The sequence below is a fragment of the Cyanistes caeruleus genome, chromosome 32 (genome assembly GCF_971803275.1).
Source record: "Cyanistes caeruleus chromosome 32, bCyaCae1.hap1.1, whole genome shotgun sequence".
NCBI classification, from domain to species: Eukaryota; Metazoa; Chordata; class Aves; order Passeriformes; family Paridae; genus Cyanistes; species Cyanistes caeruleus.
Genome location: NC_141733.1, coordinates 2,631,239 through 2,654,599, shown reverse-complemented (window position 1 = coordinate 2,654,599; position 23,361 = coordinate 2,631,239). Strand labels below are relative to the sequence as shown.

Here is a 23,361-nt window from a genome sequence, read left to right as displayed (position 1 = left end):
CTGCACAACCAGAGCTGGAACAGGCACAGAAACAGTTTTGCAATCATTTATTAGCAATAGTCAGAGAAGATACAAAATCTTATTTACAGTGAAATCATAGGAATGACCACTCCAAAGGATTTGGATACGGAGCTGGGTGAGGACTTTGGGTGGAGGACAGCCCTCCATATCCCACCCCAGCCCCTGCTTTCCTCAGCCTCCCAAGGAACTCCAGCTCCCTGCGAGGTACAGTGCTCAGTATCCATCAGAGCTGGCTGGGATGGGATCAGTGTGGAAAATAGACCAGGACACATGCAAGGGACAAAGAGGGGCAGCAAGTTCCCCCCACCCAGGTGCCTGGAGTGGGGTCATGCCAGGTGTTCCCAACAGGAGCAGAAAAGCCAGGATATATCAGCAGAAAGCCAGGACAGATCAGCAGAAAGCCATGATAGATCAGCAGAAAGCCAGGATAGATCAGCAGAAAGCCAGGATGCAGCAGCAGAAAAGCCAGGATGCAGCAGCAAGAAAGTTACTCCACACCAGAAGGAAAAAGAGCAATTCCAGAGCGGGCTGCAGGTTCCATGTGCTCCTCCCCAGCTCCCAGCAGGGCATTTTGGAGGAGTTTTGGGACTATTTCAGAGCCAGAGCTCATCATGGGGCTCCACACTCCTCCCTCCAAGCCTGGAAAGCACAAATCCCTGCACAAAACAGCTGTGAGCAAGGAAAGGCTTCCCAGCCAGTCTGCTGAGGGCCAGGAAATTCCCTCTTGAAACTCTTATTTCATCCACTTTTAGTGTGCCTCCCACACCATTCCCAGTCCTGCCTGCTCAGCAATCCAAGGATTTGGTTCTCCTCAGCAGGAACCAGCAGGGCATTAACTTCCTGCTGGCATCACCTCATGGTGTCCTTCATCCCTACAACAAATTTGTCTTTGGTGGGGGTTTTTTGGTCCGATTGGAGTTTTTTGGTCTGGTTGGATTTTTTTTGTCTGGTTGGGTTTTTTGTCTGGTTGGGGTTTTTTTGATCTGGTTGGGTTTTTTTGTCTGGTTGGGGTTTTTTGTCTGGTTGGGGTTTTTTTGTCTGGTTGGGGTTTTTTGTCTGGTTGGGGTTTTTTGGTCTGGTTGGGTTTTTTGTCTGGTTGGGTTTTTTGATCTGGTTGGGGTTTTTTGTCTGGTTGGGGTTTTTTGTCTGGTTGGGGTTTTTTGGTCTGGTTGGGTTTTTTGTCTGGTTGGGTTTTTTGATCTGGTTGGGGTTTTTTGTCTGGTTGGGGTTTTTTGATCTGGTTGGGGTTTTTTGTCTGGTTGGGGTTTTTTGTCTGGTTGGGGTTTTTTGTCTGGTTGTGGCTTTTTGTCTGGTTGGGTTTTTTGTCTGGTTGGGTTTTTTGTCTGGTTGGGATTTTTTGTCTGGTTGGGGTTTTTTGTCTGGTTGGGGTTTTTTGGGAGTGTTTTGGGGATGAAAGTAAGGGGAAGGCATCACTTGTGCTCATCAGCACAGCCACAGAGGGGCTGGGGCATTTCCATTCCCTGCACAATAACTTTCCCTGGATCTTGGACACGTGTGGCAGGAGGACAGGGCATGTGCGGGGTAAAACTCAGGGCAGAAGGAGCAGGAATGTGCCGTCCCAGCAGAGCCTCTCTCCGGCAGGGATTGCTGGAGGCAGCTCTGTGACGCACTCGCCCAGCATTCCCAGCGAGATGGGAGATACGAGGTCCTATCTGCAGGAAGGATCACTCTTGGAATGAGAGCAAAAGGCCCCTTATCTCCCTGGGGAGCTTTACAGTCCGAGATCAGCCAGCTGAGCCCCAAACAGGGAATGTGAGCATGGCCACGGTGGAAAGTTACCTGAGCACATCCAGAGCCCATGCTGACATCCCTGTTTGGGAGAGAAGTGAAAAACAGCCAGGGAGAGGGAACACTGGTGTTCCAATGGCCTCAGTCCCTGGGAATGACCCCTTAGGAACACTAATTTGGAGCAGCCAAGACAATTCTGTGAAGGTGGCAGATCCTTAGGGAGGGTCACAGGATCCCAGCCCATTTCCCACATGGAATGGCATTTCTCAGCATGGAAACTCAGCTTCCTCCATCTCTTCTCTGCCATTTCCTGGCAATATTCCTTCCCTGGGATCCCAGCCCCTCTGGTGAGGAGCCACACTCCAAAGAGAACCAGCACATTCCCATGGGGAAAGGGAAAGGGAAAGGGAAAGGGAAAGGGAAAGGGAAAGGGAAAGGGAAAGGGAAAGGGAAAGGGAAAGGGAAAGGGAAAGGGAAAGGGAAAGGGAAAGGGAAAGGGAAAGGGAAAGGGAAAGGGAAAGGGAAAGGGAAAGGGAAAGGGAAAGGGAAAGGGAAAGGGAAAGGGAAAGGGAAAGGAAGGGGCTCAGCTCCACAGCTGGATGCAAGGGATCCAGGGGAATACTTCCTGCAGTGGCACCAGGGATGACCTCAGAGAGCTGCATGTCCTGAACAAACAGTTTCCCTGTACCTGGAGCACTGAAATCCAGCTATGTGATCCCACACTTCATGTTTCCAACAGCAGGAGCCACCAGGAATAGCGCAGAGGCCACCAGTCTCCAAAGGAATGTGGGAAACAGGGCAATGCAAGGATTCCCCAAGGCTTTTCCCTTGGCTCAGCTGCTTTTCCTGCCAGGATTGAACCAAATTCCCTGCTCTGCCCTCACTGTTTTTTTTTTCACAGCACTTTCACCCCTGATGGGCAAGACTCAGAGGGCACCTCCAGCAGCTCCTGGGGCCAGGAAGGTCCTGGTCTCCTACCCCGAGTCTCAGGACTGGTTTGGGCTGGGCAGGAGTGGGGGGAGCAGAAGGGACATGACACTGAAGCCCTGCTTTGCTCTCTGGGTCACAAAGGCCTGACAGCAAATGTACAAAACTGCAGGAGGGGCCTGGGGCTCCTCGGTGCATTGGATGGACCAGAAAGGGAGGGATTGGGTCAGATTGGCAGTTTTGAACCCTTTCACCTCTGCTTTTCAATTTAACCCCTCACATTTGCCAGCACAGGGAGGATCCTGCCCTGCTGCCCTCACTCCTGGCTGGAGCCAAAGAACTGCAGGAAGAAGGAGAAAATGTAGATGATGTCCAGGTAGATATTGAGGGCTCCAAAGATGTATTCCTCAGGGCTCAGCGAGTACCGGCGGTTCCCCATCAGCATCTGCGTGTCCAGGGCCAGGAACTGGAAGGGAAAGGAGGAAACCCTGTGACAGTGACAGGGAGGTTTGGCCCAGGGATGTAAGAAGGGTTCTAATGACAGGATAAGTCCCTGCTGCCTCCCTGGACCCAGGACGAAAGTGCAGCCCCTTTTTATGGGCTGTAACCACAATTTAAGAGTTCAGAACAAGGCACTGAATGAGCTGCAACTTTCCCCTTCCCTCATTTCCCTTATGATAATCAAACCCCGAGTGTAACTCCCACTGCAGGCCCTCCTCCCTCAGGCTTCCTCCATCCCAAGGCCAGCTCTCCCTCCTCCTCCTCTCCCAGAGCCCACAGCTTGTTATTCCCACACTTTCCCCAGGTGGGAAACACCTGCCAGGGAACGAGGTGGTCACAGGGTGACCTGGCCCCAACAGGACATGGAGCAGCACCAACAGAAATCCCAGGCATGACTGCAATCCACCATTTTCTCCTCCCTCCCATTCCTCCTCCTGCCATCCAGAGCTCTCCAGGGCTGCACCATCCTCCAGGAGATGCTGTTTTATCCCCCCAGAACAAATCCCAGCTGAGCTGCCCTGGCAGGGCCAGGCCAAGGCTCTGACTGATGTTTATGGGGTAATTATCAGATGTTGAAGCCTCCTTGTATTTTACAGAGGGATCTTGAGCTGTGAATCAGCATCAAGCTCCCCAAGCTCCCTTGGAGTGACTTTTATGGGTGATAAAACTGCTCCGATGCCCAACGTGCCCAATGGGCACTGCCTTGGAGCCCAGGGCAGCCCCAGGTCCCAGGCTCCAGGGAACCTCCCCAGACACCTCCCCCAGCTGAATCTCAGCACAGCACTGCCAGGACTTGCTCTGGAGCTCTGGTCTGGGGAGGGACCACCAAGCCTTTCGCTTTTCCTACTTGTGTAAACCCTCCTAATGCCTCTTAATCCCCAGCCTCAGCGTTCTCCATCTTTCTGCACCTCTGTAAGCCAAACTCACAATCCTTGGCTCACTCTCACCCAGCCAGCCCCAACTCCACCATGTGGCCTCATCCCTGGATCCCCTTGCTCTGGGGCTATGCCAAGCTCAGCTCTGCCTCCTCCTCTCCAGAGGTGTCTTTGGCCTGTCCCCACAATCCCTGCAGAGCAATCCAGCTGGGATTGCTCACCCCACACAGCCTGGGACTCACATCATGCCCTGCACTGGCAGCGGTACGCCTGTGGCACCTCCCCTGCCAGGATCCATTCCCGCTGGGACCGCTGCTCTGGAACCAATCCCTGCCCCAAGCTCTCTGCAAGGCTCCAAGCTCCTTTCCCAACCGTCTGTTTTCCCTGCTGGATCCCAGGAACAGCCACTCACCATGGTGAAGATCCCAGCCCCGAGCAGAGCGTAGATCGCGTGGAGCCACGGCACCTGAAGGACACAGACACAGGGACATTGAAACGGACACAGTGGGAACACACGGACATGGTCAGGGACACATGGACACAGCTGTCAGAGCTGGACAGAATGGACCACACAGGACTTCACTCCCAAGGTTTTTGGCTCCCAGGTGGAGAGGGAAAGTTGGGAAAGTGCTTTAAAAGCCCAGGCCTGATTTGCAGCACTTCCAACTTCAACAGTTTCTTTGGGAATGTTTCTATGGCACAAAACAGGACACGGGGCCTCAGTTCCCCCTTCTCTGAGGCCTTTGTATCCATTTGGCTCCTCAACTTCTCCATCGGTGTTTGTTATTCCAAACAGCACTGGGCCCCAGTGACTGTCCTGTGGAAATCATAGAATGGTTTGGGTTGGAAGGGACCTTAAAGCCCATCCAGTCCCACCCCTGCCATGGGTAGGGACACCTCCCACTATCCCAGGGTGCTCCAAGCCCCATCCAACCTGGCCTTGGACACCTCCAGGGGTGGGGCAACCATGTGTCTCAATTCTAGAACTCTCCTGATGGGAACACTTTGGATTTATTTACCTAAACACGGCTGATCCCACTGGAAGAAACACCAGATATTCCAAGAGCCAGAGGCAGTTCTAATTTGCCTGAGGGAACAGCTGGACCTGTGTCAGGGGAGGTTTGGGTTGGATATTGGGAAAAGGTTCTTCCCCTGCTGGAAGAGCTCCCCAGGGCTGCCAGAGCTCCAGGAGCATTTGGACAATGCCCAGGCACAAGGTAGGATTGTTGGGATGTCCTGAGCAGGGACAGAAGTTGGACTGGATGACCCTGGTGGGTCCCTTCCTTCTTAGGATGTTCCATGATTCTGTGATTAATTAACAAGCACAATTTAAATGTATTCATCTGTGGGAGTCACAGGGGGAATTTCACTGGAATTGGGACCAAAGTTCAGCCCCTGCTGTGGCCCAGAGGAACCAGGATAAGGTACTGGTTCAACCTGAGATGGGTGCAATGAAGCCGGGACTGTCTATGCTGCTCCAGAGATTTCTGCTGTCTCTGCAGAGTCACCTCCTGCCTCCCAGGCTCATTCCCATGCTGCCTCCGACTGTGCTTATCTCAAGGAGGAGCTGTCTCTCCAGTTCATGGCTGTGCTTTGGCACTGCGAGCTGCTGCAGCCTCACATTCCCACAGGGAAGAGGAGAAGCTCAAGCCCAGACAGCCAAAATCCAACCCTTTGGAATCCTCAGGCTGGATTTGTCCAGCACCAACTCCAGGGCTGTGGGAATCTCCTGGAGGTCTCCCTTAGGGAATGACCCAGAGGAGCTGGCTGGGATGGAGAGGGATTTGAGATCCCAGTAGCCTCTCAGGTGATTTATGGCACCTGCCTGGCCCCACCCCACTTCTCTCATCCATCCCTGTGTCCCAGGGGCTGCCAGGCTCTCTGGGAGTGACGCCTCCCAGGGTGAGACACCCTTGGATGCAGCCCAGCCCTGCTCTGGCATGCTTGGAAGCTGTTCCAAAATTTCCCCTGGGCACAGCTGGGGCCAGGAGTGGCTGGAGAGGCCGAAGGAAGGGGCTGCAGCTGTGCAAGGGGTTGGCAGGCCTTGGGGACACACAGGAGTGTCACTGTCCCCATGGACTTGACTCCTGAGGGTCACTCAGACCTCAGGGTGATTGCTGAGAAACTGAGCTCTGCAGGTGCCAAGTGTTAGTCCTGAGTCCAAGTCCTGACCTAGACTTAGGACAGAGTTTGATGTGCTCATTTCCCTGGTCTTACTGAGGGAAAACTGAGGCCTGAGCAGAGGCGCCTGTGCTCAGGTGAGACCCCATCTGCATCCAGCAGGGCAGCACAGGAAGGGCAGAGATGTGTTGGAATGCTCCAAAGGGGGCCATGGAGCTGCTCCGAGGGCTGGAGCCAGGCTGGGAGAGCTGGGGTGCTCACCTGGAAAGGAGAAGGATCCAGGGAGAGCTCAGAGCCCCTTGCAGGGCCTAAAGGGCCTCCTGGAGACCTGGAGAAGGACTTGGGACAAGGGATGGATGGACAGGACATGGAATGGCTTCCCACTGCCTGAGGGCAGGGTTGGATGGGACACTGGGAAAGAATTCCTCCCTGTGTGGTTGGGGAGGCCCTGGAATGGATTTCCCAGAGCAGCTGTGACTGCCCCTGGATCACTGGAAGTGTCCAAGGCCAGGTTGGAGCAGCCTGGGACAGTGGGAGGTGTCCACGTCCTTGGCAGGGGTGGGATTGTGTGGGCTTTGAGCTCCCTCCTGACCAAAATCATTCCATGACTCCTCTGCCAGGAATAGTAGGAAACATCCTCAACCCTGGGCCAGTTCCATTCTTGAGCAGTAGCCCATGGTCCATCCCAGGGAATGACCCCTTCTCTTCCATCCCCCCATGGGGGTTCCCACACATTTTTGGGGAGCTGGGCCCCCCCTTCCAGTGTGCCCAGTTTGGCCCAGTTGGTCACTCACGTATTGGTAGGGCAGGATGACAGCCAGGACCAGGCCCCCCAGGAACAGCACCATGAGCAGCACGAAGAGAACGCCCTGGTACGAGGTGAAGTCGAACTGCGGACAGAAGGGAGGAATGTTCCGTTCCAGGGACTGCATCCGGGGCAGCCAGAGCTCCGAGTCCCACTGCAACTCACTCGGAGCTGCTTCTGCCTCTCCATCCCAGCAGCCACAGAGCCAGCGCTTCCCAAATCCCCATTAGTGCCACAGGGAAGGGCTCAGCTCCTGCCATTGCCAGGAATTCCAAATCCATCACACACCTTTGTGTCCTGTATCCCACAGCCCAACCCTCCAAAATTCCCAGTTTGCCACCATACAGCCTCTTCAGCCCCACTGACATCCTTAACACATCCCTATCCTCCAAAATCCCAGATTATTTCCACACATCAGCATCTTCCAGTCCCATTTACACCTATGGCACATCCCAATCCACAAAAAACATCTCATTTTATTCCCATATATCAGCATCTTCCAGCCCAATTTACATCCCACCCCTCCCTAACACGTGTCCTGATCTACACCAACCTTCTCGTGACATCCCTGCGTCCCTTGGGTTGGTCCTGGATCCAGAGCCCTCCAGACACTCCCAGCTCCCCCCAGCTCCCTGTCCTGCCCCAGATGTGCCCTTTCCCGAGGGAAGCTCCCACAGTCCCACCTTGCTCTGGAAGCTGAAGATGGTGACGGACAGACAGACCAGGGCAGTGATCCCAAGGCACAGCAGCACTGACTTGGTGTTGTAGTAACTGCAAAATTACCAGGAAAACCACATTTGGATCATTCCCACAGGGATGGGAAGGTGGGATTCAGACAGGCAGGAACTTGGCAAAGAAAGCATGAATCCTATAGGCACAAACAGCAGTGGAATTATCAATATTCCACATTAATATTAAAAAAGGAAGGAGAGAAAAAGCCTGGATGGGTTTTCCTGCTGTTTTGAAGGATGGAGGGAAGGCAGGAGGGTCTCCCAGAGCCCCAGAGCAGCTTGGAGCCAGTGGGCTCCAGATCCACCAATCCCACTGTCCATGGACAGACAGGGAATGGGGAGGATCCTGACTGGGAGGTACCAAAACCAGGATGACAAAAGTCACCACAGCATGAGGGGAAACCAAAGGAGCAGCCCCGGGGCTCCTGCCCAGTCTGGCTTTTGGAAGAGGGCGGGAAGGAGGGACTGCAGCAGGGACAGAGGCTGCAGACTCAGGCTGGAATGGTTTCCAGGCTGCAGCAGGATTTTGGCTGCAGTGCCAGGCTCAGCCCTTGGAAAAGCCAGTCCTGCTCTCCCTGGGGGGATTTGTGTGGAGTCACTGGAGTTTTCCCCCTGGAGCTGCTGAGGCCGCAGATTTCTTTGTCCCAGTATATCCATCACTCGCCCTGGATCATGTCCCTCTCTCCAGGCATCCACGTGAGCCAGGAGCCGATTTCCCAGTGCAAATAAGGAGGAGGCAACAGGCTGTGGGATACAAATTCCTGAAACTGCTGGAAAAAATTCCTTGGCTCACTACAGCCCCACCTGCCTGGGACATGCCCAGTGAGAAATGTGGGATCACTGTGTGGTCCCCTCCAGCCCATCCAGGTGCTGCCCTGTCCCAGCCTTCCGTGCCTCTCTGGCAGGATTTGGGGTGAGGGAACCCCCCAGTGCTGCCTCCCTCAGGACAGGGACAGGCCTTGGAACACTTCCTTAGAAAGTGTTTTCACAGGGAAGCTCCAGCTTTGTGTGGCTGCTGGGAGCCCCAGACAGCTCAGGTGGCCCAGGTACCTCAGGAAATGGGGAATTTTTTTCAGGAACAGGACACAGGACAGTTCCCAACTCACCTGGAGAGCATTGCAGTGAGATAAGCCATGGACAGGGTCTGGGGTGAAACAGAGCTTGGTTAGTGCCCTCATATCCTGAGACACCACAGGAAATCCCTCAGTCCCAGAGAAAAGGGCAGGGAAGCCTCTCAGGAGAAGGAATTCTGGCAGCATTCAGAACCCTCCAGTGACTGATAGCGAGAGGAGAGGGCAGAGGGAGGGCAAACGGCACAGGAGCATCCGCTGCTCCTGCATCCCTCCCACACAGGACCCCGCTCCCATCCCACATCCCTGCTCCCATCCCACATCCCTGCTCCCATCCCACATCCCTGCTCCCATCCCACATTCCAGCTCCCATCCCACATCCCTGCTCCCATCCCACATTCCAGTTCCCATCCCACATCCCTGCTCCCATCCCACATTCCAGCTCCCATCCCACATCCCTGCTCCCATCCCACATCCCTGCTCCCATCCCACATCCCTGCTCCCATCCCAGCACATCTCAGCTCCCACCCGTTACCACTCCAGTTTCTACCCCAGTTCCCATCCTGGTTCCCATCCCAGTTCTCACCCCAGCTCCAATCCCAGTTCCCAGCAGACTCCACAATTATTTTTTGCAATTTTTAAACAGAGGCTCCCTTTTTTCCAGCTTCTCCCATCCCAGCGCAACCATAGCTCCTCAGCCCAAGCATAGGATAAGAAGAGGATGAAATTTCCACTTTTCCCCAGGAATGGCAGCCCTGTGCATGTCCTTGGAGCCACTCTGACCCCAGGACAGATGCTGGCCAAATGTGCTACTCACAAAGATGCTGAGCAGGATCAGATTCCATGGGAAGTATCTCCTGCAAAGGAAACAGGGGCCAGTCAGCAGGGGCTGTGCCAGGGAATCAGTGACCATGAGGGTAATTTATTCCTGTGAGGGTAATTAATGACCCTGCTGGGTAATTAATGTCCATGCTGGTAAATAGTGCCTGGTGCACAAGTACCAGGGGTGGTGCTGGGCACAGTCACCCTGCTGGGAGACACAGGGTATTTGGGGTCCTCCTGGGCCAGCAGGACAAAGGTCACAGGATATTCCTGCTCCACTGGGAGCTGACAGGAACATCCTCTGGAATGTTTAATACCTAGAATCCAGAGCTGCAAACGACAGTTTCTGCTACAAAGTCACAGCTGCAGTTGGACTCCTGAGGTGCTGCAAGCCAAGGCTGTCTCAGGCCTGAACAGCTGTTTCCAGCATCTGGAACAGGTTTCCCAGAGCAGCTGTGGCTGCCCCATCCCTGGAAGTGTCTAAGGCCAGCTTGGATGGGACTTGGAGCAGCCTGGGATAGTGGGAGGTGTCCCTGTCCATGGCAGGGGTGGCACTGGATGGGCTTTACGGTTCTTTCCAAACCAAACCATTCCATGAGCCCATGGAAACACAGCAGCTGCATCCCGGTGCTGGCACAGCTCCACCCCTGTCCCATAACAAGGCTGGAAACCTGAGGAAAACATTCCTACTGCATTTCCCAGGCTGTCCCAGATCCCAGAGCAATCCCTTTACCTGGGCCCAGAGCAGCAGGCGAGGATCAGGTAGGTGACAAAGAAAACGGCACTGCAAGGAGAGAGGGAGAGTTCAGGGGGAGAAAACCAGCCTGGGATGGTGGTGCAGGGGAGAATTCCCACAGGATGGGGATGCTGGAAGTGCAAACACCCGGCAGGCATGGATCAAGGTGGTTCCTACCCCTGGTCCCTCTCACTAAGTTCCTTCCTGCCCTCAGGGGCCTCCTCTGCATGTGCCATCCCCAACGTGGGACAAAACATCCCTGGAAAAGCTGAGGGCTGGATTTAGAGCAGAGCCAAGGGCAGGTTCAGATCCTGGAGAGCACAAAAATGTGTTAATGACAAACAGGGCAGGAACCAGATTTGCGCTGGCTCTTAGGAAACATTCCTTCATGGAAAGAGAGGTCAGGCATTGGAAGGGGCTGCCCAGGCAGTGGTGGAATCCTATCCTTGGAAGTGTCCAAAATCTTGTGGGTAAGGTAGTGGGGGACATGGTCAGTGGTGAGTGGAGAGTTGATGGTTGGACTTGATGATCTCCAGGGGCTTTTCCAACTTTCATGATTCCAAGATTCCATGATTCTGTGAGTTTCTCACATGGAGATGCCAGGCTTTGCCCCTCATTTCCAAACCCTTTCCAGCTTGGTGGTGGGAAAGCTGGAGGTTCTTAAACCAAGGGCTGGAAGAGTGACCAGTGTCAGGCAGGGCTGGAAGGGCTGTGCTGGAGGAGGGGGCTGCTCCCATGGTACATCCCTCCAGGAATGGGAAGTTTTGGACTTTCCATCCCTGGAAGTGCCCAAGGCCAGGCTGGACAGGGCTTGAAGTAACCTGGGATAGTGGGAGGTGTCCCTGCCCATGGCAGGGGTAGCACTGGATGGACTTTAAGGTCCCTCCAACCTAACCCAGTCCAGGATTCTGCTGCAGGAATGCTTGAGGAAGAGCCCAGGGCAGGGAAGGGCTAAGGGAAGAGCTCAGGACAGGAGGAGCTGCTCTGGGAAGGGCTCAGGGCAGGAGGAGCCATTCAGAAAAGTGATCAGCCTAATGCCCCGCCCAGGTCAGGAAGTTTTTGATTCCCAGGATTCGACCCTTCTCAAAGCACAGTAGCCCCAGAGCTGAGGGAGGCTCTCCTGCCTGAAGCTGGGTGTTTTTCCAGGCTCTGGAAGCTGCTCCCCTGCTTTCCCCGGCAGCTGGAGCAGCGGTTCCGGATGTGCCGATGGCATCCGATAGCCGCTGACCCTTGGCCAAGGCAGGCAGGTGATGGCAGAGCCCAGGGCCATGAGCAGGGCACAGAGATAAAGCCAGGCCCAGATCTCCCACTGCGAAACCAGGAAAGCCATACTGGACACGGCTGAGCAGCTGGAAAGAGACTGTCGGGAGCACAGAGCCAGTGGAGCTGTCCATCCCCTGTCTGCTCTGGATTTATTCCTGCTGAGGTGCCACCACAGCAGTCAGAAAACATCCTGGTTTATTTTACAGAGGCCTCTGGTTAGGAAGGAGATCCAGGCATGGAGCAGGAAAAACATTTGGAGAGGATGGAATGGAGGGAAGGACTTGGGTCACTGGGTAGTGAAAAAAAAAAGTCATGGAATGGCCTGGGTGAGAAGGGACCTTAAAATCCATCCCATCCCACCCCAGGGCAGGGAGACCTCCCACCATCCCAGGCTGCTCCAAGCCCTGTCCAACCTGGCCTTGGACACTTCCAGGGATGGGGCAGCCACAGCTGCTCTGGGAAATCCATTCCAGGGCCTGCCCACCCTCAGAGTCAGGAATTCTTCCCAATATCCCGTCCATCCCTGCCCTCTGGCACTGAGAAGCCATTCCCTGTGTCCTGTCCCTCCATCCCTTCCCCCAAGCCCTGCTCCAGCTCTCCTGGAGCCCCTTTAGGCACTGGAAGGGCTCCAAAGTCTTCTTTCCCTTCTCCTTTCCAGGTGAGCACCCCCAGCTGTCCCAGCCTGGCTCCACAGGGGCTCCTGCCCTGGGAGCAGCTCTGTGGCCTCCTCTGGACTGGCTCCAGCAGCTCCTCATCCTTCTTGTGCTGAGCCCCAGGGCTGGAGCAGTTCTGCAGGTGGGGTCTCACCCGTGTACAGGGGGACAATGACCGGGGGGAATTTCCTCCAGGGCAGAGCCCCCCTCAGCTGCCCCAGGGGTGTTCCCATTGGAAAATAGGAGGGAATAAACTCCACCTGGGCAGGGAGCTGGAAAAGGTAACCCCAGAGGCCAAGGTGGAGACCTGAGCACAGCTGAGCCTCCTCTCCCTGTCCCTTGTGAGGTGACACTGCCTCTCCAACCCCAGCTGCCCTCTGGAGCACCTTTGGTTCCCTCCTGGTGCCACAGAGCTGCCAGATGCTCCATTCCTGCTGTTTGGAGGGTTTTCCCAGGTGATATAAGCCAGTATCTCATCTCCTGATTTGGGCATGAACTGATTGAAGCTGAGTTCACCTCACGCTTAATGGGCAGCACTGACCCCACCAGCAGCCCAGAAACCATAGATCCAGAAGATCCCAGCACATGGAAGCTCCAATCTAGGCTGGTCTGGGGGTCCAAGGAATGGCATCCCAACTTCAGAGCTTTGGGATGGTGCCCCAGGAGTTACAGTCCCACTCAGACATGGCCAGGAACATCCCAACACCCCAAATCCACTGGATATTATGTAATGGAAACCCCAGCAACCACCTGGCTTCCAAGGGGAAAATCTCAAAATTCATCCCCCTGAATTTGGTATCTTGAACATCCTTCCAGGTCTCACATATGGGGTTCTACAGTGTTCTCCTGGATGCTCTGCAGGGAGATCCTTGGAGCTTCCCAGGGCACATTCCCAAAATCAAACCTCTAAGGTACCCTGAACATCCTTCCAGGTCTCACGTGGGAACTTCTACACTGTTCCCCTGGAAACTCCCCAGTTTTCTCCTGTTTTCCCTAGGAAATACTCAGGTATTTGTTTCAAGCCCGGTTTCTAGAGCCATTTTTGGAAAAGCATTCAGAGTTTCCCTCTCTCACGTCTCTTGCTCATTCAGGTGAGGTTTTCCATCTGCTCACCTCACGATCACCCATGGATTGTTTGTCCAGAGCAGCTGTGGCTGCCCCATCCCTGGCAGTGCCCAAGGCTGGGCTGGACAGGGCTTGGAGCAGCCTGGGGCAGTGGGAGATGTCCCTGCCCATGGCAGGGGTGGCATGGGGTGAACTTTAAGGTCCCTCCCAACCCAACACATTCCATGATTCCATGACCTTCCCCAGTTGCCCCCAGATGCTTTGGAATTATTCTTCACATGCAGGACAGGGAAGTGTTTGGGAAGCGTTGGAGACCCTTCCCACATCCCCACAGCCCCATCCAGTCCATCTGAAGCACACAAGGCTGCAGGAAAAGCCTGGGATACTCACTAGGAAGCCCAGTACCAGGCAGAGTGGGTCTGGATGTAGCCCTTAACTGGTTCACTGCAAGACAGAAGGAAAGATCCTGAGCAGGAAAAATGCAATCCCTCACAACTCCCTGCTCACTGAACCCCAGGAACAGCCCCAGCATGGGGATTAAAAACCCAGCCCTGGGTGAATCCCCTCAGCAGCCTAAGCCTGTGGAGAGGAATTCCAGCTGCCAGGTGGGAAGGGCAGTGCTGGTCCCCAGTTCCACACCAGATCTGGCTGGGAATGGCTCCCACAGGGGATTAGGGAGCCCAAATCCTCAGGCTGGCAGTGATCCATTATTTATTCTGGAGGCAACATGAGCCACACACACCCGGAGCGCTCGGTCATCTGAGCTGGAGAGGGGGATGAGCAGGGGAGGGAACCCAGCCCCTGGAGCTGGGATCTGGTAACTCCCACAGGGAAAACCCAGCAGTTACTGCCCAAGAACATCAGCCCAGGGGATCACCCAGGATGGATGATCCAACCCCGAGCATGGGTGGGAATGAAAGCAAAAGGACTGAGGGACCTCTGAGTGTTCCCTCAGCTTTGCTTTTCAATTGGAATACTCAAAAAAAAAATCCAGGTGTGACACAACCCCCAGGAACCTGCCCAGGGCCTGGGTCCCAGGTGGCTCAGGACACCCAGAACCTACCAGAAGGTGAAGAAAGCCACGATGACAACAGTGACCAGGAGCTGGACCATCAGGATGGCATAAACCTGCAGGGAGAGGTGATCCATGGATCCCAGAATCCAGCCCCTCCAAGGGCTGGGGGCTCCAGCTCTGCCAGCCTGGAGGGCAAGGGATGTGTTCCTCCCTCACCTTCCTGATGAACACCCTGCGCACGTTCTGGTCGTCCCAGCTGAAGGTCGTGAGCAGCTCCGTGTCCCCCGGGTACCCCCCGCTGCCGTAGCTTGGGCTGGTGCCTGCAGAGAGGCCAAAGAGAGCAGCTCCCACCCCAATTCCCCCCCAGCTGCCAGAACCTGACCCCAGGGAGCAATCCCAGCTCAGGTGCCCCAAATTCCCAGGTGTTCCTCTGCTCCCTTCTCACTCCTGAAGTTCCTTAGGACCATCCCTGGGAACAGAGAGAACATTCCCACAAACCATCCTAACACCTATCTTAATCCCTGTCTGAGGAAACACCAAATCTTCCACAGCAATTGGAGGGCTGGGATCATCCCTTGATTTCCCTTCACTGGATATTAAAGCATCCCCAGAGCAGCCATGACTCAGCATTCCCAGCGGGAATTCCCTCTCCTGAGCTGTGTTTGCATCGTGGCTTTTGTCAACAATATCCCTGCTCTGAGAGCAGCTCCTGGCAGCTCCCTGAGCTCCATCCCTCAATCCTACTTCCACACAGGGACTCGGGGAACAGTTAAACACCGAGCCTGAAAAGGTAGAAACAGCTCCAACGCCACCAGTGAGAAAAATCTTCTCCCACATCACCACACAAGTCATCTCTGCTTTGCCGAAACAGGAACTCCTGTTGCTGGTTTTCCCTACCCCATCCCAGGAAGAGTCCAAGGCCAGGTTGGATGGGCTTGGAGCAACCTGGGATAATGGAAGGTGTCCCTGCCCATGGCAGGGGGTGGGACAGGATGAGCTTAAGGGACCCATCCCACCCAAACCATTCCATGATTCCATGATCTTTCTGTGCCCTCTTATCTTCCCTTGCTGATGTCCCCTCCTGTGTCACTGAAGTCCTCCCTGCTGGGTTTCCACAGAAGGATTTTTGTGTCATTTTCCTGCATTTCATTCCTGTCCCTGCCTGGTCCACAGACACTTCCCCTCCTCCTGAAGCTCAAGGATACCCAAATCCTTCAGGAAGATGGAGCAAAGACTCTCTCAATCTCAGAGCAGACACCAGGAAAACCAAACTCAAGGTCCTGATCCTGAATTTCTCCTGTTTTCCTGGTCAAAAGTTGCTCATTTGAAATGAAGGAGCGTCACTTAGGTGCACCCATCAGGAAATAAGTCCTTGGTTCTGTTGTCAATAAATCCTTTGGTCCTTCCTCCCTGCCCCACTGCAGCTGAACCTCCTGCGTGTTCTCCTGGATCCCTCATCCAGCCCACAGCACCTGGGGCCTCCAGAATCCCTGGGACACTTCCAAGGCTCCTGCACCAAAGCAGTGCCAGCCCCTAAACACACAATTAACACCTAAACACCCAGCTGGCACCTCAGGCCCTCTGAGGAACTGAAGGCTTTTACCCTCCTCCCTCCCTGGCAGTGTCCCCAGCATCCTGAGGGTTTTATTCTCCTCCCTCCTGGTGTCCCCACAGCCGTCCCCCCACCCAGGGCCACAGCAGGACAGTTCATTGTCACAGAAACAACCCCAAATCCACAGCCCTTCTCTCCAGGTGCTCCCAGCAAAGTGTGAGACATCCCATAGAGTGGGTTTCCCACCTGGAGGCCCCAAATACCCCATCCCACCCCCTAAACCCAAAATACCCTATCCCACCCCATTTGGGCCTCACCCACCTTAATTCATCACAACAGCAGAAAAATCCAGATGAACCCCAGAGCCAGCTGGGGGGGATTTATCCCCTCTGTTCCTTAGGGAAAAGGCTGAGAAACCATTGGAATATGGCACAGACATACCAGTTTATGTTTTCACTCCTTCCCCAAGCATCCCATCCCTGCAGCTGGATGGAACAGACAGCAAAGGATGGAGCAGGGCAGGGGCTCAGGAGTCCCTAAATCCCATCCTTCCAGCGTTTTCTCTTGCTGGAACTGTGCTGAGTGAGCACTTAGCCACCCCCAGGGTCACTTCCCATTCTGATCCAGCTCCACTTGCAAGCCTGAAGCCATTCCCTGGGCATAGCTGGGCCTTTGTCCTGTGCTACAGCCCAGCAGAAGCTTCAGGGAGCTTCTGGGTGTTGGAAAAACTGTTGGTTTGCTCAGGAATGGCCACAGGGATGCTGGAACAATCCAGCCTTTGGCTCCAGTCATGCCCCAGCCTCCCTGGCTCTGCCACCAGCTGCCAACAGCTACACTCAGGGCTGTGACACCAATTGTGACACCAATTGTGCCACCTCAGCTGCTCTGAGAGCTGGGGCTGAGCTGAAGTTGCAGGAGGGGGTGGGGGGATCCCTGCAGCTGCTCCAGGACTTTCTCTCCAGCCCTGGGAGCTGGGATCACCCAGGGCAGTGAGCTGGGAATGGGGATTTCTCCCACCATGGGACTGGGAAGGAGTTGACTCCCACATCTGGAAAGGGGTGAGGCTTCTGGGATGGCTGGAGTGGCTTTTATTTACAGATAATAATTTAAAGAACTTTTATCTGCAGATGGAGACTTTGATGTGTAGATGGAGATGCTCATGGGTAGATGGAGATTTTTATACATTGATAAATACTCTCCTGTGCAGACAGAGGCTCACAGCTCACGGCTGCAGCTCTGCCCTGGGCAACATTGGGCACCACCAGTCCTCCTCCTATCCCTGATCCCCCTCTTACGCCGGTTCCCCCTCTCCTCGCCAATCCTGGGGGGGATCTCTGCCCCCTCTCCCAGGGGCTCTCCCCAGTACAGCCATGGCAGGACTTACTGGGATCAACGTAAGCCCAGCTGGGGTGGAGCGGGGCTGCCGGCGGGGCAGGGAAAGCCCTGGATTTCATCCCTTCTCCTGCTGTCGCCTCCTCATAGGACGGGGGAGCCGGGGGGGCTGTGGCATTGTCCTTCTTGTCTCCCTGGCCCTCAGAGCTGGGGGGTTTGCTGGTCACGGAGAGCTGCACAGAAAGGGGCAAAAAGAGAGAGATCTGAGTAAAACCAGCCCAGAAAACACCCTGAATGAGAACCTGGCACAGACAGGATCTGGAGAAGGGGTCAGGAACTGGGAGACCCAGCCATTCCTGGGGCCTGGACATGGGCCCATCCCTGCACCCCCGGGAAGGGGCATCCATGACTGAGGGGAGAAGGGAAAGCCCCTGAGGTGTTAATTGGGATGAGAAGTTCCAGGCAGGGAGGTCTAAGAGGAGACACAGAGCCCCCGCAGTGCCTCAGGCACAACGTGACACCAAAAACATCCAAGGAATTCTCTGCTTCTCATCAAATTTCCTGCACTGCTCCTTAAAAAGAGCTTTTAGTTCCTGGGCAGAAAACCTTGAACTCTTCATTCCCGTTTACACCCATTTTGGGGGCTTGCTCCCAGGAATGCTCTGGTTTGTCCCTCCAGAATTTTCTCTTTCCTCTCTGCCCGTGTGGAAGCTCAGGTCTGCTGCTTCCCAGCATTCAAAGGACTTGGGATAGCAGCAAGGAGCCAGCCTGGGGCCACCTGAGCACTCGCCTCTCCTTGGGAACATGATCCCTTTAACCTTCCAAATCAGCCTGGGATAAGCTGTCAGCCTGGGCTCCTCTGCTGCCCACGGAGCCAGCTCAGCCCCGGGAATGGCATCCCCCAGATCCCCGGGATGCGGGGCTGGAATCACAGTGAGCCCCAAACCAAGCAGGCATTAACAGAGCCCAGTGAGAAGGGCTTCAGCTGAAGGGGTCACAGGCCCTGAAAGCACAGGAGAGGCCAGGCTGTGATGTGTCCCATGGGCTGATCCCGCTGTGCCACATCCCCTGCCAGCCCGCAGGGACTGTCCTTCCCTGTCCCTTCTGTTTAGGGGGCCGAGATCATGCAAGCCCCCTCCCCATCCCCCCAGATAAGCAAGGAGATCAAGAGGAATGAAGCTGCATCCAAAGCGTTGCCATGGCAATGGTGCATGAGCTGGCAGAGGATGCACAACCCCCCCTCCCCGGTCTGAGAGCATTGAAGAACCCCAAAATCCCCAAAATCCCCAAAATCCCGAGCCCCTGGGCCGGGCAGGAGGTGCCCGGGGAAGTTCCGGGTGCTGCCAGGTGGGGACAGGGATGGGACAGCACAAACACCTCACGGAGCCCCCCGGCATCCAGGATGGGAGGGGCAGGGGAGAATACGGCCACAGGTCCAACTGGGTTTGAGCTGGGCATCCATCACCCCTAAACCAACCCCTAAACCCCAAAAACAACCCCAAACCAGCCTCTAATCCCAAATCACCCCTAAACCAGCCCCCAACCCCAAAACCAGCCCCCCAGCTTCTTCCACCCCCTGGCCCCTTCCTCCCCCATGGCAGGGTTCCTGCACGGGTACCCAGATCCCCCCTCCACCATCGTTTTATTCCTTAAATCCCTTTCCTCCACCCCTCTTTCCTCCTCCGAACCCTGTTATGCAACAGGGACGGGCTCATCCTGCCCGCTCCGGCCTCCTCCTACCTTTCCCTGGGTCATGGCTCCTGCCGCGGGAGGGCTCGGGACGGAGCTGGCTGCAGGCTCCCTTCCAGCCCTTCTCCTGGCAAGCGTCGGGGCTGGATGCGGCCGCCGCAGCCCCCGCAGCCGCTGCCTTCACCTTCCAGCAACGTCCCCGGAGCAGCGGGCGCTGCAGGCAGGGCTGTACCATTCCCAGCCAGCGGCACAGGGGAGCCGGGAAAGGCAGCGAGGGGATGGGGAGGATGGAGACAGGTTCGGGATGGGGGGGATGCGGGGATGGGCTTAGGGATGGACAGGATGCAGGGATGGGATGGGATGGGATGGGATGGGATGGGATGGGATGGGATGGGATGGGATGGGATGGGATGGGATGGGATGGGGAGGATGGAGACAGGTTCGGGATGGGGAGGATGCGGGGTTAGGGAGGATGCAAGGATGCAGAGCCTGGAAGGATGCAGGGATGGGATGGGGAGAATGGACAGACACAGCACCCAGGAGGGTGAAGGCTTAGGGTCAGGAATGGGGAGGGTGCACGGATGGGGAGGATGTGGGGATCCAGGAACAGGGATAATCCAGGGTTAGGGAGGATGTGGGGATCCAGGAACAGGGATGATCCAGGTTTGAGGAGGATGCAGGGACAGAGTCCCACCCCACAGCTGGGAAACAGCTGCCCCAGAGCTGCTGAAGCTCACGACTGGGATTTGAAAAGGGAGGGAGACTCTGAGGAGCCTTTGCTGCAGCCTCTGCTGCTGCTGCCTCAGAACCGACCATGGGAACAGCTCCCGAATGTCCTGGGGTGCTGCGGGGGGCTGGAGGCTGCAGAGGAACACGAGGGGACGGCCTGGGCCGGGCTCGGATGGAAAGCAGGAGGGAGGAATCCCACACTGGACAGGGCATGGAGAGAACACGGTTCCTGTGTCCCGCTCTTGTCCCCTCGGGGCCGCTGCAGCCCCAGGGAGGCACAGCAGGGTCTGGAGGCACCCCCACAGCAGATTATTGATCAATGTTATTGATCCAAGCCCATGGGCAGGGGGGAATGGGGATCCCCCAGCCCAGGGCACACCCAGGGGAAGGGGCACTGAGGGAATCAGGGAGTTTTCACTGCTGGGACAGGGTCTGGGGGTGAAATACAGCCTGCAGGCACAGGGAGACAGGGACATGTGCTCTTGTGCCACAGGCAGCCCAACATGGGAAACAGCTGTCCCTTTTGAAGGGTGAAGTGGTTTCCACGCACCCAGGAGAGAGGAAGGGACAATGGAAACACAGCCCAGGCTCCACCTGGACCCCAGGAGAGAGGATGAAGAGGAATGGGAGCTCTCAGCAGAGCAGCTGAGCTCTCTGTTCCCTCAAAATGGGACAATGTAGAGCTGAGACCCTCCATCCCCCCTCCAGCCCCTCCTCAGCCCCTTCCAGTCACTCCTGAGTTTGCCACGTCGATAACAGAGTTACAAAAACATTAATCAGCTGTTCTGAGAACTCTGCCAGGAAAAAAAACAAACCAAAACGCAACAAACTCCAGGCTCCGTGGGCTCGGTGCAGAGAAGGTGAGGGATCTTTGCAGGGAAACGGGGTGGAAAAACCATCCCCATTCCTGGATTCTGCAGAGAAGCCGGGAAAGGAAAGGTTAAAAGGAAAGCAGGAGCTGGGAGGGCAGGAATGCAGCCAAGCAAAGCAGCGCTGGCATCCACACAGACCCAGCCCGAGCCATTGAGGTGGAAAGGGGCGATTCCGAAGGACCTGTCAGGATCATTCCGAATCAATTAAGGGCCACTTAAGCACCGGCTCCTCAAGGGCTTCATTCTCCTGGGGCTGGGCAGGGGCTGAGAAACCCGGGCAGGTCCCAAGGGAGGGAGGGAAACTGAACCCAGCTCTGGTTCCTGGATTCCAGCTGCTCTTCGAGGGTGAGGATGGACAAATAACCAAGAACGAGGATGGATAAATAACCATGGGTAAATAACTAAGCACAAGGATGGATAAAGAACCTCCAACACACTCAGCTGATGTCACCCTTCAAGTAGGGGCCTGGCCAAGGAGTCAAGGGCTTGGGAACAGAAACTCTGGGTGCTTTGTGACAAATTCCTCAGGAGCCCTCAGGGCTCCACTGCCCAGCCAAGCCAGATTCCTTGGAGCATTAACTCCAGATCCCACACACTCCATCCCAGGCTAGAAAGGCTTAAAGAGGTGAAACTTTGCTTCTGGGAGAGGAAAAACCACCAGCAAAGCAACAGCCACAGCAGCTCCTCTTGGATAAAAGCAGCAGAGAAGAGATTCCAACCTCTGCCCTGCTCTGTTCAGGGAGTACCCTCAGTGGGAAGGGACCCCAAGGATCATCCAGTCCAACTCCTGGCCCTGCACAGACACCCCAAAATCTGACCCTGTGCCTGAGAGCATTGTCCAAAGGCTCCAGGAGCTCTGGCAGCCCTGGGGCCCGTGACCAATCCCTGGGAAACGTGTCCAGTGCCCCAGCACCCTCTGGGGGAAGAACCTTTCCCTGATACCCAACCTGACAGCCCCAGCCCAGCTCCAGCCGGTGTCCAGAGGTCCATCCCCACTGCTGAGATCCCAGGGGATCTTGGTCTCTCCTCCTGGCCCAGCCTGGCACCAAATCCAGCACCAACAGGCACCGCCCCCGTGGGACTCTGAGGAACCACCACGTCCTTCCTGAGCCAGGAAAACGATCTGGGAGAGCCCTCAGGTCTCTGCTTGGTCCTTCAGAAGACAAGGACGACTCTGCCCAGCCCGCAGTGATGGAGAGCAGATCCCTCAGGCTTGCAGGGACCATCCCTCCCCACAAAAAGCTGCTCCAAGCCTGGATCCTTGTTCTCCTGTTTGGGCTGGAAGCTCCAAATGTGCCAGAGTCCTCCCAAGGTGTTCATTGTCTCTAGGGTCTGAGTCCCACAGGGAAAAGGTCCCAGATCCAGGTATCTGGCACCCCCATCCAGCTCCAGCCCAAACCCAACTCTGGCCATTCCCCTCCTCACTCTTCCCTTTAACTCTCAGACTGAGAAATAATGGTAATAAAAAATCTCTGTCCAGGCCACACCCGGCCAAATCCACCAGGGATTTCGCAGGATTAAAACAACTTTGCTGAACATTCAATCACATCAAAAACAAAGGAAAGGGAACCTGATGGGATAATTAAGGGATTTGCTGCACCAACATCCACAGTGGCACACCCAGAAGCCCTCAGTAAATGCCCTCTCCCCATCTCAAGAGGGGAAAAAAACCCTGGCACTCAAAGCTGTGCAGTGGACTTAGAATAAAACATTAAAAATTCAGGAATTTACCCCAGACCGTTGAATTATCCATGGATTATTAATGCTAAATCCCTGATCCCTGGATGGGCAATTAACTTGCAGGCTGGGAACATCAGGGAATGCACAGAGAGGGGTTTGGAGGATGAAAGAAATGAAAACCCCCTTGTCCTTAGGGGCAGAGCCCTGCCGACATCCCAGGGAGCTTCCCAGGGCTGTCAGCCTTGGAGCTTCATCTCCATGAGAGATGTAAGCCTTGATAGGACAAAGGGAAATGGTTTTAAACTATACCAGGAAAGATTTAGATTGGATGTGAGGAAGGAATTCCTGGCTGTGAGGGTGGGCAGGCCCTGGAATGGATTTCCCAGAGCAGCTGTGGCTGCTCCATCCCTGGAAGTGTCCAGGGCCAGGTTGGAGGAGGCTTGGAGCAGCCTGGATAGTGGGAGATGCCCCTGCCCTGGGATTGGATGGGCTTTAAGGTCCCTTCCCACCCAAAGCATTCCGTGATTCCCTGCTCCCATCTCCCTTCCCAGCCAGCTCCTTCCTCTTGGCTCTCGCCAGTGCCCTCCAGCTGAAATGTCCCCTCCTTCCTCCCCAGGATGATCCTGAAGGATGGGACAACACTCCCTAAATGCACAGGAGAAGGAGTTAGATAAGCCTGGACCCTTTGGGATGGGAATGTTCTCCTGGGTTTCTGCCCTCAGGCCTGGAGAGCTCCCGCTGGTGCCTGAGCTGAAACCAAATTCCGCATCCAGCACCCCCTTTATGCCTCCAGTTTTCCATTGTCTGGAGGGAAATGCCACAAACTGAGCTGTCCCCCCTGATCCTCCAGCTGTCAGGGAACTTGAATTAAAACCCTGAGCAGGCCACTTTAGTTAATGAGGCTTTGGCCTGCCGTGGTGAGGAGCAGCAGGTAAGGAAGCTCCTGGTTTGTCCCTGCATTTTGCCAGTGCCTTGGGACCAAGGCAATGTCAGAATTTGGGTGTTTGGAGAATTTTAGGCCTGGTTTGTTTCTTTAAACACCTCCAGAGCTGTGGTGTGAGATTTCCATGGATCACAGGGGATGGTGGGGACATAAAAGAACAAACGGAATCAAAATCCGTGATCCCACGTCAGAGCGGAGCAGTTCTGTGCA

At 55.4% G+C, this 23,361-nt stretch overlaps 1 protein-coding gene across 1 annotated transcript; it reads right to left on the bottom strand.

Moving 5' to 3' along the window:
* Window positions 1-30: 30 nt before the first annotated feature.
* FAIM2 (Fas apoptotic inhibitory molecule 2) lies at window positions 31-21,476 on the bottom strand. The gene is made up of 12 exons (XM_086870541.1): window positions 18,979-21,476; window positions 17,291-17,471; window positions 14,571-14,674; window positions 14,403-14,467; window positions 13,730-13,783; window positions 10,356-10,406; window positions 9,618-9,657; window positions 8,837-8,874; window positions 7,683-7,770; window positions 6,989-7,084; window positions 4,486-4,539; window positions 31-3,163 (listed from the first exon to the last, which is right to left on the bottom strand). Exons 1-12 carry the CDS (start codon window positions 18,991-18,993, stop codon window positions 3,014-3,016), a joined length of 936 nt encoding a protein of 311 aa, XP_086726667.1. The 5' UTR covers window positions 18,994-21,476; the 3' UTR covers window positions 31-3,013.
* Window positions 21,477-23,361: the final 1,885 nt, after the last annotated feature.